General features: G+C 36.4%; 3 protein-coding genes across 8 annotated transcripts; 1 reads left to right on the forward strand and 2 right to left on the reverse strand.

Moving 5' to 3' along the window:
* Nucleotides 1-467: 467 nt before the first annotated feature.
* On the forward strand, nt 468-2,825 carry LOC126622592 (uncharacterized mitochondrial protein AtMg00810-like). Its single transcript, XM_050291367.1, has 3 exons — nt 468-664; nt 762-930; nt 2,103-2,825. Exons 1-3 carry the CDS (start codon nt 468-470, stop codon nt 2,823-2,825), a joined length of 1,089 nt encoding a protein of 362 aa, XP_050147324.1.
* Nucleotides 2,826-4,105: 1,280 nt separating this feature from the next.
* LOC126622413 (glycoprotein 3-alpha-L-fucosyltransferase A-like) lies at nt 4,106-9,100 on the reverse strand. Of its 3 annotated transcripts, none has more exons than XM_050291132.1 (7): nt 8,421-9,100; nt 7,638-7,798; nt 6,882-7,120; nt 6,078-6,185; nt 5,475-5,631; nt 5,128-5,355; nt 4,106-4,832 (listed from the first exon to the last, which is right to left on the reverse strand). In XM_050291132.1, exons 1-7 carry the CDS (start codon nt 8,796-8,798, stop codon nt 4,577-4,579), a joined length of 1,527 nt encoding a protein of 508 aa, XP_050147089.1. In that variant the 5' UTR covers nt 8,799-9,100; the 3' UTR covers nt 4,106-4,576. The 3 variants fall into 3 exon arrangements, with proteins under 3 accessions (XP_050147089.1, XP_050147090.1, XP_050147091.1); XM_050291133.1 differs by having other exon boundaries at nt 6,078-6,182; nt 8,421-9,099; XM_050291134.1 differs by lacking the exon at nt 6,078-6,185 and having other exon boundaries at nt 8,421-9,099.
* Nucleotides 9,101-10,620: 1,520 nt separating this feature from the next.
* LOC126622414 (cold-regulated protein 27) lies at nt 10,621-14,327 on the reverse strand. 4 transcript variants are annotated; one of them, XM_050291139.1, is made up of 6 exons: nt 14,009-14,327; nt 12,384-12,563; nt 12,019-12,259; nt 11,374-11,483; nt 11,112-11,212; nt 10,621-10,984 (listed from the first exon to the last, which is right to left on the reverse strand). In XM_050291139.1, exons 1-5 carry the CDS (start codon nt 14,147-14,149, stop codon nt 11,120-11,122), a joined length of 765 nt encoding a protein of 254 aa, XP_050147096.1. In that variant the 5' UTR covers nt 14,150-14,327; the 3' UTR covers nt 10,621-10,984; nt 11,112-11,119. The 4 variants fall into 4 exon arrangements, with proteins under 4 accessions (XP_050147096.1, XP_050147095.1, XP_050147094.1 ...); XM_050291138.1 differs by having other exon boundaries at nt 10,621-11,029; XM_050291137.1 differs by having other exon boundaries at nt 10,621-11,038.
* Between the last annotated feature and the right edge of the window lie 917 nt (nt 14,328-15,244).

Genomic DNA, 15,244 nt, shown 5'->3' on the forward strand with positions numbered 1-15,244 from the left:
GATATATTTGTTTTGAAGTTAGCTCAAAGCGCTTTTACATCTCGAGACATGTTATATTTGATGAGTGTGATTTCCCATATTCTTCCCTTGTCCAAAAGTCATACATCCATTCACAACAGTCCACTTCTGAAATTCCAGTGAGTTCAGTATCTGTTACTAGTAATAATACAATTGTTGGAGCACCATCAAATCCTTTTGTGTCTAGTCCTAGTGTTACACCTAGTTCTGCCAATGCCAGATTTCATAATTCCCCAAATGCACTAGATTTATCTTAGCCAACATCAACACAAGACACAAGACAACCCATTACTGGCACTTCACCTCAGTGTACTTCCTCTACCATCCCTGTGGTTTCTAAATTTCAACCAGAAACTTTACAAGTAATTATTCCTATCCCTCCATTGAACTTACACCTTATGCAAACACGATCAAAGAGTGGAATTGTCAAGAAGAAAGCATTCATTGCCATGGCCTCTGAGAATGCAGAAGTGGATTTATCTCAGATTGAACCAGTTTCTTACAAATCTGCTCTGAAATCTCCAATATGGTTTAAAGCTATGGTGGAGGAAATACAAGCCTTACATTCTCAGCAAACTTGGTCCTTGGTTCCTTTACCATCAAACAAAAATCTTGTGGGGTGCAAGTGGGTCTATAAGATCAAGAGGTATGCAGATGGAACTATTTCATGATACAAGGCCTAGGCTTGTGGCCAAGGGGTTCAATCAAGAGGCAGGTATAATATATTATGGTGAAACATTCAGCCCTGTGGTTAAGCCTACTACAGTGAGACTTGTTCTTGCATTAGCTGCACAATTTGGTTGGGGTTTAAGACAACTTGGTGTCAAAAATGCATTTTTGCATGGAATTTTGCAAGAAGAGGTATACATGGTACAACCTCCTAGTTTTGTGGATTCTGTCTATTCATCATCAGTATGCAAACTTCACAAGTCGTTATATGGTCTCAAACAAGATATAAAATATCGATGATATCGGAAATATCGGTAGTCCAAAAACACGGAAATTTCAATGAAAATATCGGGATATTATCGATATCGATAAAAATTGAATAAAAACCACGGAAATTATAAGAAAAACTTGGAAATTTTTATTGAAACTTTGCAGGATGTTTATTTAGTCAATTATCTATTAGTTTATCACAAAAAAAAATTGGAAGGAAATGTATTGCATAATGGATTTAATTGATTTAAGTTGATTATATAGCGAGCTGGCAAACATTGTGAGTGTAGAAAATATGTAGTAATTAATGAAAGAAATTTAAACACACCATAATCATTTATATATAATGAATTAGTACAATATTTTACACTTTATACATTGCATGGTAAGATATATGAGTAACTTAGTACCACATAGAGTTCCTATGAGGTTCAAAATTTTCACTATCTTCATCATCTCTATGCGTAGAGTAAGTGTATTGTGAAGAGTAGTCAGCAACCATGACAATGGCTTTCAAGAACCAAAACCCAAAAGTCAATAGGAAACCGAATACTTCGGTGTTTTTCGGGATTTCGGGATTACCAAACAAATGGGATTTGGAAACCAATCCCATATCGAAAATTTCGGTATTTTTCGGGATGGGATTCCCAAACTTCGGGATGGTTTTGGTTTGGGATTTTTCGGTTTGGGTTTGGGACTTTTTCGGTTTGGTTTGGGATTTTCGGGAATTTTTTCCAGCCCTACCATGTAAGTGACCACATTAAAAATAGAAAAATTAAAAACCACATGCCATTGACTAAGTAATTAATTGACACAATTTAAAAATAATACCACAAAAAATTTGGAATATGTGCAAATTTGTTTCTTGTAAAAAGAATTCAAAACAAAACCATATATATAAATATTTTAGCATATTATCACAAAAACATAAGTGATATGGTCGTTAAGGCGTTGAAGGAGTCAAATGGGAGAGGTTCGAATCCTTCTATGCGCAAAATTGAGACTTTTCAGAAATTTTCAAGTATTTTTGGATTTCATATCGCGATATATTAACGATAATTAAAGGATAAGTCATGAAATATCGTTATCTCAAAAAAAAAAACGATAATATATTTTCGATATTTTGGTCCTTGGTCTCAAACAAGCCCCAAGGGCATGCTTCATTATTTGTCAAACACACTGATTCTGGGGTTGTCATCCTTCTCCTTTATGTGGATGATATAATTGTCACAAGGAGTACACCAACTATCATTCAAGAAGTCATTTGTGCATTGGCAACAGAATTTGATATCAAGGATCTGGGTCCACTCCATTATTTTCTTGGCATTCAAATTACACAAGCTGCAGAAAGGTTGTTTCTATCTCAACATAAGTATATTAATGATCTGTTGACAAAGACAGAAATGCATCAGTCAAAGCCCTGTGCTACTCCTTGCTTGCCTCATAATCGGCTTCTTAAGGATGATGGAACACCATTTGATAATCTTGCATTGTACAGAAGCATAGTGGGAGCATTACAATATCTCACTTTCACAAGACCTGACATTACATTTTTTGTGCATCAGGTTTGTCAGTTCATGCATTGTCCCATGGAGTCACATTACTTGGCTGTAAAAAGGATATTACGATATCTTAAAGGGACTCAACATTATGGTATTCAATATGTGAAAGGAGAGTTGGAGTTGAATACATTTAGTGATGTTGACTGGGCAGGGGATCCCAATGACAGAAGATCCACAACTGGATTTGTTGTTTTCTTAGGCACCAATCCAATCTCATGGTCATCCAAGAAGCAAAATACAGTATCTCGCTCTTCAACGGAAGCTGAGTATAGAGCAATTGCTACAACAGCTACTAAGATCGATTAGATCAAACAGATTCTTGCATTTCTGCCAATTGACATATCAACTCCATCGACAATGTTTTGTGATAATTTGTCAACGATTGCTCTTACCTGGAATCCAATTATGCATTAAAGATCCAAACATATTGAGATTGACGTGCATTTTGTTCAAGAAAGGGTTGCTAAACAATTACTTCACATGCAATTTGTATCCTCTACTGAGCAATTTGCTGATATCTTGACAAAAGGGCTGTTTGCACCATTGTTCCGTGCTCACTGTTCCAATCTCAGGCTTCGTGATCCTCCTCCTGAGCTTGAGGGAGGATGTTAACAATATATAATGAATGGTCAGATAGTGTGCCATGTGTCAATGGATTAGTAGGTTTTGTTATAAGGAGGTTAAGGTAGTTAGAAGGAGTCTTAGTGAACAAGCTAGATTTGAGAATATATAACAAATGTAATGACTGTAATTTGATATACAGAAAATATTACAACAATTCATTTCTCTCTCTTCGCATCTCTTTTTCCTTATCTCTCTATTTCTGCAACATAATCTGTTGCTTTACAGAAACTATGCTCGATCCTTCACATTTGCATTCCATTGTATGAATTACTGCTTTCTCAATGGTTTACACAATCATTTGAATTTATTTCTAACGTTTGATACAGAGCCTACCAAAGGCTCCGCAAAGGCATCTAAAACCTATCCCGAAGCCGAATAGCTCTGGTTTACCACTGTTTAATAAAGAAATCTCTTACAGTTATGAGTTCGACAAGGAAGCAAGCTAGTAGGTATTTGAGCTGGAGGAAGAGGTAAGCTAGTAGGGAGAGGTACAATTTAGCTAGCTGATCCTCTGTCAATTATCTCTCAATAGCAGCTAAAGTTCAGATTCAAGGAGACACAATATAACCCCAAATAGACCTTGAACCCAATAGTTATTCTAAGGCAAAAAATATACATACAATAGTGTTTGACCTTTCGTCTTCAATTTGTCATAAATTCCAAGGAATTGAACCCAAAATCCTCAAATATTGAGCCACAAAACTATATCACAACTTCACAGTTAATGCAAATTCACATCTACCATCCCCTCCTAGCTATAATGTCATCATTGTCAATCATGACATCAAGGTATTTGTTGATCAATTTTCCAACCCAATTTCTTAACCAAAGCGCAATTAATGAAATCAACAGATATACCTTTGGCTGTATAATTTATGTTTTACTTTGTTCTCCTACCCACGAGATTCAAATTTGTAATCCAACATATTTACTCATCAATTAAAAAAAAAAAACACATATAGTAACCTAAGAATTCAAAATTCAACTTCCAAAAAATAAATCATATACCAGTTTTTCAAGTAAAAGAAAAAACGTCATAATTTCGCAATCCTTTAAATAAAAAATAAAAATAATCTATGATCATTTTCTAAATTCCAGGATGAAATTCCGATTTCAGTATTCGCATCCCAACAGTGTGTTCCTTTTACGACTGTTGATGGACTGAAAGCAGAAAGGAACACTTTTGCTTTGATATACTCCGCTGGAGGGAATACAGAATCTCACAACTAAATTAGCTGCAACAATGGGCTTACCATATGTTTCCTTCTTCCCAAACGATATTGCAGATCATTCCCACAACAACCAGTTTGTAGAAAGAGGGCATGTTAATTACCCGAACGAGACCACCTCGGTATCCCTAGACATATATATCAGTGGTGAGCTGCTAAAACCAGCATATCCATGATTACAGTTGACAGAATGCATATTTCAGTCTAAACTAATATGACTTCAAACTTTGCACAGGGGTTGCTTTCAACATATCTTCTAAAATCAGCATCCCCATTAAATCTGAAGGTATATAAAGCTTGCCTCTGTGTCATGCCAATAGGATATATTCTATATATTTTGAATTCGTCTCCTCCTCTTATGCTTTCAGGTCTTTCCGGTTTCCAAATGGGCACATGTTTCTGAGACATAAATTTTGTGAGAACCAGAGACTCAAACGCTCCAAGAGTCAGATTGCCAGACCTGCTCCAGAAAAACAGAAATGAGATTAGTCCTCCAAATTTGGGAACAGAAAAAGAGATTTTGGGACATCTGAAGGCCGCATGAAGACAAAAATACTCAATTAATTTCTAAAAATGCAATGACACAAATTTTTCACTTTCTTTCCCTCAATTTCTGGAAATATGAAATAAACTTAGACGGAAATCTTTAAGCATGATGAAAAGTGGTGAGGTTCTAAATGATGTGCACAGACAAATCCCATTCCAGGCAGTCACGGATGCTAGTGTGGTAATTGATGTTAGGGAAATGAATTTACCTTAAGAAAATAGATTCCATCTTGAACCTCCCTCTCTCTCGTACATATAAGTGATGGACGACTCCTGAGCCTCTGTTGCACTTGCAAGGTCGTTTTTTGAACCCTTGGTTCATTTCTTCTTTCTCACGAATCATTGTTGCCAAGTGAATGCAAAGCCGGCATGATGAATGTACTGCTGCCATGTCCATGAGGGCCTTGAAAGAATCAGATGGACCCTCATACTTCCACCTAATCATTAAACATCTCATTCAATCTTAATACAGAAACAATACTGAAACAAAGAAAAAAATATTCGACATATAACGGAAAAGAAGAGAAGGAGAAGAAACAAACAACTAATTATTCACCTCAATGACTGATTATATGCTTCAGGATTATCTGCAAGGTATTTCATTCTCTTGGCAACCGATTCAACATCCGTTAGCTCCTTAATATGTAAAATTGAACCAGGCGCAGGAGCATATTCTTCAGTATTTGGAGCACCAACAACCACAGGTATAGATCCTGAAATAATAAATATCAACATCCATTCCCAGCATCTTTCTCGAACTTGAGTACATATATTGAACTTTTCTTTTGCAACAATTTTTTTCTCATATGCATGATAATAATCCTTATGTTAAATGTGAAAATGTAATCCATTAGATCTTGTAGATGTTAGAGGAAAAATGCTGCGAAGTCAAATATGAAAGCGTGTAATAGTCTTCCATCCATATTAACATCTTTCAAATTTGTTTCTGAAGTATTACCAACATTTTTTTTCCGCAGTATTTAAACAACATTTATCTGTTTTTCCATTTTGGTAAGGCATTCCTGGTTGCTCCCAAATTATGATTTTTTCCTCCACACGTTTTCCATATTATACATCACAACTACATAATCAACACACCAGGGAGGAAGGAAGGGAGAGAGAGAGAGAGAGAGAGAGAGAGAGAGTGTGTGTTTCATACCAGCAACAAGAGATTGGAAGTACTTTTCGGTAACATAATCCTCCTCATTGGAATTCTCAAAGGCCAAACTGAATTTATAGCGCTTCAGAGTTTCAACTTTATCAACTGCTAGATTTATTTTTAAAAAAATAAAGCAAATTATTTAACAGTAACAGGTTATGTATATCTTATCAAACTATAGATATCAAGCCATAATATATCCGTTCATTCCCCAAGAGATACGTTGCACATGTTATATGCACACATACATGAAGATATATTCTTAACCCTTCAAGCAAGTATATTCCCTGTGCACCATGTTGTTGCCATATACAGAACAAGAAAAAAAAAATACTAAATCCAATAGATTTCTCTCCTAGAGGCAACCACATTCATATATTGTAATGAACAAACGTTAAACTCTTTTTATACCCAAAAAATTTTAACTTTTTTGAGGTGAACATCCAAATGACATGTTCGCAAAAGGTAGTGATGTTTATCTCCATTTCACTTTTAGTGGATTTGATTCAAGATGCCAACTATTTAGCCAATATATGGAACAAGTAGTCCAATGTGATTGCAAACCTAGAATTCCATTTCCTACAAGACAGCATGGAGCCAACGCAGAATATGTTCAACACAAACAAAATAAAGGCCACGATAATTGAATCCCAGATTGTTGCAAACCTCATACGACACACCAAGAAAGCACGACATACTTACGAAAGCAAGAGAGTTACAACTCCAATTTGTAATGATTTGACACGAGAAAACTAACACAATCTAATTATTATTACTTTACAAAGCATATCTGAAATGTCACACCTTTTCCATCACGGTTTCTGTGGCAACCACCATAAGAGTCTATCTTGATGTTAGCACTTTCAAGTGCTTCAAGAGCTTGCAAGCGGAAGTTGAGGGCACCACAGTTGGAAATAAATGCAGCTGCTAGGGCTGTCTCAGTTTTTGGCTGGACAGGTGCCATGATGTCGTACTCAGCCCAAGAAAAATATCCAACAGGAACATCCGATGAGAGACTAGTTGTCATAACAATATTATATTTCCTACCAGTACAAAGGTAAAGGTTTAAAAATATTAGCTATACAAACAAGTTTTAGCAGAAATGAAGTTCTCATTCTGAGGGTTTCCCCCAAAGGAAAAGAAGAACACTGTCAGTAATGCAATTGAGAAATGATTACATTAAGTAATTCCAATTGACAACATGAATAATTGGTATATCCCACCAGCACACTTAGGCTTATATCCCATGGCATCATCAAATGGTAATGTTTCAGGTTGATAGATGTTTAGACAATTGACATATGAGATATTCTAAACCAAGGGTTAATGTTTAATGGGATAAAATAATTTGTTTTCATCTCTTCAAATTTGTGGTTACCCTTTTTTCCCAGAAAATAAGCCTTCAAATATCTTAAAAGCATTTAAACAAAAATTGCTGAATACTTGTACGAGATTGCAATTCCTATGATAAAGGGATAACATTTCTTCAAACAACATAAAATGAAAAAGAGAAAATCTTCAAAAACTACAATAAGGCCATATTTGTTTGTGCTTACCCACCGTCGTGCATGAGCAAGATTGTTCTCTGAATAGTATTGAGCTGATTCCATGGACTGAAGAATACTGGCTGTCCCAGATTGGTGAGCTAAACCAACAGCAGCATCAGGTTTCTTTGCAGGATTGTATCCAAACTGGCACCCAACAGAACAAGATTTCCATTCCTATGTAGTTGACAATACAAAAGTAATTAAGAACAGATACAAGATGTGACAAAAGTGTATTGTGTCAGTTATGTCCCAAAACTCCATGTTGAAGTCCCCAGGACGAAGGCTCAATTCAATATACCTAAATTTCAAATATGAGCAAGAGAGAAAGAGAGGATCGTAAAAGCATCAACCGCTAGACTACCTTCTACCAAGACTAACATAATGCAGCAAAAATTGACCAATAAAAGAACATATGCAGCCAAAAGCATCAACCGCTTATCCATCTTCAAATGTCAAGGATCAATTGCTCCAGTAGTGTACAAGAACTAGGCATGACTAACACAATGCAGTCGAAAACCGAATATCAAACTTCACATCCTGCTTTCAAGGACAAGGATCAACAGCTTAAGCAGCGTAAACATCTTACAAAAAATCAAACTTGCACTATCTGTCTCACTCATGTCATGAAACTATTGAGAACTCATGTCATGAAACTATTGAGATGTAAATCTCAATCCAATTTAAACAAAATCCAATAAAACAAAAACCACATTGAATTAAAAAAGAAAAAACCACTTTATAATAAATTTCAAAGAAATAAGAAGACAATTAAAATTAAGTAAAAGCTGCAAATTACCTTCTCATCACCAGAAACCAAAATAGGTTCTTTGTCAAAATCCCTGGAATACTCGAGAGCATCCTCTCTCTCCAACCACTCCTCGCAACTCAGCAACACCAAGTCCCCAGTCTCCGCCGCCGGCACCGCCACTTCATGAGTCGACGGCGTCCGGACGAACAAGTCCGCCCACGAATCGACTAAACCTGTGTTATTTCCGATGTCGAGCTTACCCAGAAAGGCGATCTCTGCTATCACCACAAGGGCAACAAAAAATGGCATCAGATTGGACCATTTTCTCTTGGGCGCTGCCGCCGAAGCCACCCCAAGAGAGACCGGTAAGCCGCCTTCGGAGGTCGCCGCTGGTCTCGAGCCTCTCTGAGTGGATATCAAGCCCATCAAACGAACCAAATTGGTGGCTCTATTGGTTTTCCGGGAATTTTCCGACGCTCCCGCGAAGGTGACCGAAAAGCCGAGACTTGTAATGGGGTTTTCAGCGGAGGAACATGACGGGGTTAGGTGCGGGCTTCGATGGGAAAGAGGAAATGGGTTTAATCATGGTGATGTACTCGCGGAGTGGTTGATTTTTCTTGAGTTGCAAGTCAAACAACCACAAAGGTTCAAGAGTCCGATGACATCTCTGTCAGGAGTGTTCAATTTGTTTTTGTTGTTTGGACTTTGGAGAAGCAAATGTAAAGTTTAGAATCGACTATATCGAACCAAACTATTTGTATTTTGGTGTGAATCCATAACCACTAGAAGTAACTTATTACTTTATTAAAATTGAAAGATAACCACCATAGTAATTCATCACTTTATTAATATTTGTTGCACCCTATTTATACTCTTTATAGTAAACTACAGGAGAGGATTAACTACAATTCTATAGGAAAAGAATAATAATGGATAATATAGAATCCAAATCTAATTAGGATTTACACAATTACATGTTAAATAATATTCATAACAATACTCTTGAGTGTGTAAATACTCAAGTAGATGTAACAAAGGTTCGCCAAAGTTGAGGAAGACAACTCGTTGACACTGATCTGGGAACATGAAAGTCTCAAATAGGGAACTTGCATATGGAAATAAGTGTCACAAAATATTGTTTGGCAATGCTTCTTTAGAGAGCACTTCTGTTTAACAATATTTCTATTATAAGCACGTTGAAATTATCAAGAAAAAAGCAAATGCTTCTTGAAAAAATACATGAAGTATTTTCTAAAAGAAGCACATAACAAGTGATTTCAAAAAAGCACTTTAGGTTCTTTTTTGAAATATTAAACACTTTTTAACTTTTTCAATTAAACATGGTCAAAAGCGCTTTCTTAATCTAGAACGCATTTTATAGTTAGAAAAGTCTTTCGTAATCTAAAAGCACTTTTAATTATTTTAAATACACTTCCAAATAAGCCCTACTTGTTATTGACTCCGTCATACCCTCCCACAATAGGGGTAAGGGCATGTTTAGTGAACTGGTTCGGATTGGATTGGATTGGATTGAACTTTGGGTATTTAATTGGATTTGTTTGAATTGACTTGAAAATTCGTCTAAGATTGTATTTCAAATCCAACAAAAAAAAAAGATTGAAAACCCCCTATTTTTGGATATAAATTTGAAATTCATATCTGATTCGTGATACACTTAACTCCACCAAACAATGGACAAGATTAATATCCAATGTAATTTGACTTATCATATCCAATCTGGTGGACCAAACACAGCCTAAAGGTACTTAGTCCATGATTAGGCTAGATTAGGTTGCTATATGATAAATGAGTAGTTGAAATTTGGTATTCTGGTAATTTAAAATTGAGAATGGCCTAACAACTCAAAAATGAGTATGGCCTAACAACTCAGTACTATAATCTAATGATATTTTTCTTCACTTATAAATAAGAGGTCATAGATTTGAATATCATAGATAGCGAATTCAATACCAAATAGGTTGTCTATCGTACAGGTTAGCCGCCCCCTCTTTTTAGTATAAAATATATCATTGTACAGTCTTATTAGTGTAAAATATATCATTACACAAAAAAAATGAGCATGACCTCGTTTGATGGGACATACATAAAGGAATATTGTATAGGATAAGATGTGCATCAAACAATGGATGGATACATCAAATCCTGTCCGGCCCACCAAACGGGGCCCATGCATGTCTATGGTAATTACGAGTGCCCCTACAGAATATTAATCAACCTTCTATCAGAAGAAAAGGAAAAAGAGAAACTACTAAATAAAAAGGTCGTACCAATGCACAAGGCTCCCGCTTTACGCAGGGTCTAGGAGAGGTGCTCCCAAAAAAAAGAGAAACTACAAAATGCTATAACAAAATTCATCTGTTCTGAAATTTGTCCACAAACTAAATTAGAAATATCATAATGGAATTCCATACACTGGAGAAACCTATCTCGATCGCTACCAATGTGAATTATCAACTAAACCTACTGCCGAAGTCCAACGGAGATGGTCTCTTCCATGTAAACCTTTGCCCGAAGAACGGTACCATTACCCCAAACATCATTCCCGACAAGAACCCTCCATGTAAGCGATTGCATTAGGCATCTTCCAACAGCTGAAAATGTAAAGTATATCCTTTCAATGAATCTGTAATGTTTACCTGTCAAAACTTCAATACGATGTTGCAGCTCAGCTTCCTCTTAGGAATAGCGAAGATCAGAATTCGGACATATGAAGCTCACCTGTTGCTCTAACAGCAATTTGTTGTACGCTCAACTCTTTCAAAGGGAACATTATGGACCACTGAAACCTCTTTAGTATCAAAATTTCCCAAAGGCACAAGCTGAAAAAGCACATTAGGGAATTTTAAAAAATGACTACCTCAACAATTAAGACGGGACAATAATCATGGGATCTTATGTGTTATAATCAATGCAAGAGGAATATGTAGAACTTGTTCCAAATGTTATTTTTTGGTGTTCTTGTGATAACTATAGACATTACTTGATCATTGCTGAAAGCATCGGCCGCAGCTCTTTTATGCCTTTTTGGTACAGATTCATTTCTTAGCTTCTCTCCATCGTCTTCATCCACAAAGTTCTGACCAGATACTTCTGTGAATAGACAAAGATCAAAAACCAAAAAGGAAAATGAAAAAGTGAAACACACGAATCGATAAAAGCATATGATGGAATTCTCAATACCCAGTGCATGCAAATTAAGGAATACTGCAATAACATGGTGTTATCTAGCAACACTGCAATGCTAGGATGATATATGTTCATAGCTGTCAATAATGTGACACTACAGGTACTTAGGCAAAAGTGAAAGCATTTACTTTACTCAAAATACCAAATTTTCAAAAGAAAAAAAACCTTGTTATGTGTATTGGTGTATATGTATACGCAGGCATAAGTTGACCAGAATGTATTTACCAAAATGGCTAATCCAGGGAAAGTGGAAAGATCAATTAAAATTTTGAGTTCCCAATTAGGTACATGAGGTAGGCATCGTACCCTATTTCCCAATTAGGTACATATGCAGCAATTACCAAGGTCTACTGTTCTTTCCACAATTTTGTAATCCACATAAATCTCCTGCACTTGTGCATGCAAATCAAGCGTATGTACATGAGGTAGTCATAGTTACCCCTTGATGACGCATTGATGTTTTTGGAAGTCAGCTTCTCTCTTAGGTGGATCCCCGTACTGCAAGACAAGACATGCTCTCGAAGATTAGGAGAGGACCCGTTGCAGCCTTTTCCTGCAGACAGAAAATGACTTATGCCTGGACTCTTCAAAGTAACATGAGAATCGGCTGTGCTTTCCATCAAAGTTTCATTCCTTTGAAGGTTGATTTTCTGCAAACTACCATCTTGAAGAACCATGAACTACAAAATAATTCACGATGGTAAGAAATAGTGAAAGCAAACAAATGTGTACAATTACCAAACCAAACCATAACCCACATGCTCACAGACACAACCAAGACGTATAGCAGATTTGATCCCTGACCTGCTCAGAAGAATTCTGAGTCTTGAATGGCAACTCATGAGATGAATGAGTTCCTCGAACGTTCTTTTGTTTATTCCACTCCCTCAAATGCATGGAACGGTATAACTTGTTAACAAATGATGTTTCTAAAGAGTTAATATACAGTTTGTGCTTCTCATTTGTCCACTCCATGGATGCATCCTGCAATAGAATATCATTATGAAGTTTAAACATATATAACCAAACAAAAACGATGGAGCTCATCATTAAATTGTGCAGAAAGTTACAACAGTAGAAGTAAAACAAAACGTATTAACTTCAAAGAGCATAATAAGAAAAGGAGATTACCCTTTAACTTACAATCAAATTCATAATAGACTCAACCTTTAGTTTCTTGTTCTCTAAAGCATTCTTGAAATTTGTTACTTGAGAACATGAACGCCCTAAGGATCTAGCCGAATGGATAACAAATCAAGTTCTCTATCCCTTTCTTTTCGCAATCATCATCCGAATAATCGAAGCATATTTCTCAAAACTGCTTAATGGGAGGAGTTGTGATGTTCGCTTAGGCACAGTGCTACAGTAGTTACAACATCTTGTCCCAGATTCTTCATTTCAGCTTGCATAAATCACAATTCTAAACTAGTTCGACTTTGTTAATCTAAAGCGATATCTTCTTTCAAATATTAAAAGAAATTGTTTCCAACACCTCTAACCACCATAAAGATAAACACATATTTCAAATTGTATAATTCCATTTTTATAAAAAGAAAGTTTTAAATCCTGCATTTTCAGGGCTCTAATGTACATGTCGTTAAGTGATTTAAAATCGAAAAACTTCATTAAAATACTAATCAAAATCAAAACACTACTACACGGAACAGATGAGAACGAATGTGCATATAACTTAAGTATCAAGGAAAAGAGAAAGCAAAAGAAAAATGCTTCCATGCCCCCAAATTCTCTTAAGTGGACAGTGGACTGTCACTATCAAAGGAAGCATTGATCATGAGCTCGATCCTCGACTCGTAGTCCTACATTATAATCAACCCTCCACTCAAACGTCCTTGCATAGAATTGAAACCATGACGAAAGCGTTAAATACAAATTATCGTCATCGCTATGAATCCACAGAGAGCTCAAAATAATTCTAACACCGCCACCGGAAATGTTAAGCACATCAAAAGAGCATCAAAACTGACAAAGAAATAAGATATATCACAAACAATTTCCGAAAGTAAAAGCTGCACAAAAATGACGCCAGTTATTTCTCAATTCAAATTCCAAAATGTTTACAAATGAGATCTCCTTCTTCTGTATAATAGATTTCTTCTAAAACATTATCCATTGTAAATATAAAAACATTAAATTTTTAAAAATAAATAAATAAATAGATTTGATTCCAAAAAATGACATGCAAAACAGCATCAGAGGATCCTAAACCAAAAAATCTGCACATAAAATGAAGCTAAATATTTTCCCCAAAAAATTAAAAGCATACAAAATCTCAACCAAATACAGAATAACAGTAATTCTTCTACAAATATTAATATAAATTTATTGAATTTAAAAAAAAAAAGAACGGTTATATGTACGGAATAAGAGGTAAGAGTAAGAAAGCAGAGCTGAATAAAATGGAATTTTACCAAAGCTGCATGCGAACAACGAAGCCGGAGTTCCTTGGAAGCGTCGAGAGTAATGGCGGAGGAGGACGGCGACTTGGAGACGATGAGAGTCAACTCGGGATCCGAATCCGGAGGAGTATTCTCCCGGAGATTCTCTCCCATCGCCGGAGTTCAGCTGGCTGATCGGACAGAATACGAAACGGTGCGCGTTTCGAAAGCTCTCGCAGAAGAAAAAGAGGGAGCAAAACAAAATGTGCTTCTAAAATTCAGCAGAAAAACCCTCGTCGTTCTGTTCCGGGAGGGCCGCGAACAATGTGAGAGAAAGAGAGAGAGAGAGAGGCTTTTTGTTGTTGTTGGGTTAGGGCCAATGAAAGCTCCAGATGGCGTGCTCTTTCCACGCGTCGGTTGAATCAGCTAGGTGCCACGTCATCCTGAAGAAATATCTCCCAGATATTTTTCTTTCCTCGTCAGGGGCGAGTTCTCGTGCCGTACTCTCCAAGTTGGGGGCGATGGCATATTCGGTGCGGGGCGACTAGAGCTCACGCGCTGGGTTTTAGTGGAGCATGTGGGGATATGTTCACGATTAAATTTGCTGGGTGACTATAATTGCTTATGTAGCATCATTTTATTACGCTTTTAATATAAGGAAAATTAATGGAAAATGTTTGAAAATTTTAAATGGTAATAAAAAATCATGTACTAACTTTATTTAATGGTTAGGACAAAATTCAACACTAAACCAGTCTAATTAAAATGGTCCAAATATTGACTTACCGATTTTGTCCTTGACAGCAAAGCCTACGTCTGTCTAATATCTCCCTTCATTTTTTGATCTCTCTGCTATTCTCTTTCTCCCCCATTTCTTCTTGGCATTCAAGACATTTCATTTTTCTTTCTAATCTTGCATCGCAGCTCCTAAACCCTTATATCCCTGGCATTTAAAACCTTCCATTTTTCTTTCTAATCTCGCATCGCACCTCCATCTTTGTCTTTGTCACTATGCAAAAACCACATATCTGAAACCCAAACTTAATTTTGAGCCATCTCCATCTCTGTCAAAATCGCAGAGGATCTCCGACATGCAAAATGGTATGACCCAAAATTTCTCACTATGTCTCCCTTCTGTGAAGAAGAGAAAGGGACCTGAAGTTTTCACCATCAGCAAAAAAGCCCAAGGTTAGGCAATTGTTTTCACTCTCTCTCTCTCTCTTCGTCTCTGTGATCTTTCTACTATTTTTTTGTCTCTCGATTGAGCAT

The sequence above is a fragment of the Malus sylvestris genome, chromosome 5 (assembly GCF_916048215.2).
Source record: "Malus sylvestris chromosome 5, drMalSylv7.2, whole genome shotgun sequence".
In the NCBI taxonomy this organism is placed as follows: domain Eukaryota; kingdom Viridiplantae; phylum Streptophyta; class Magnoliopsida; order Rosales; family Rosaceae; genus Malus; species Malus sylvestris.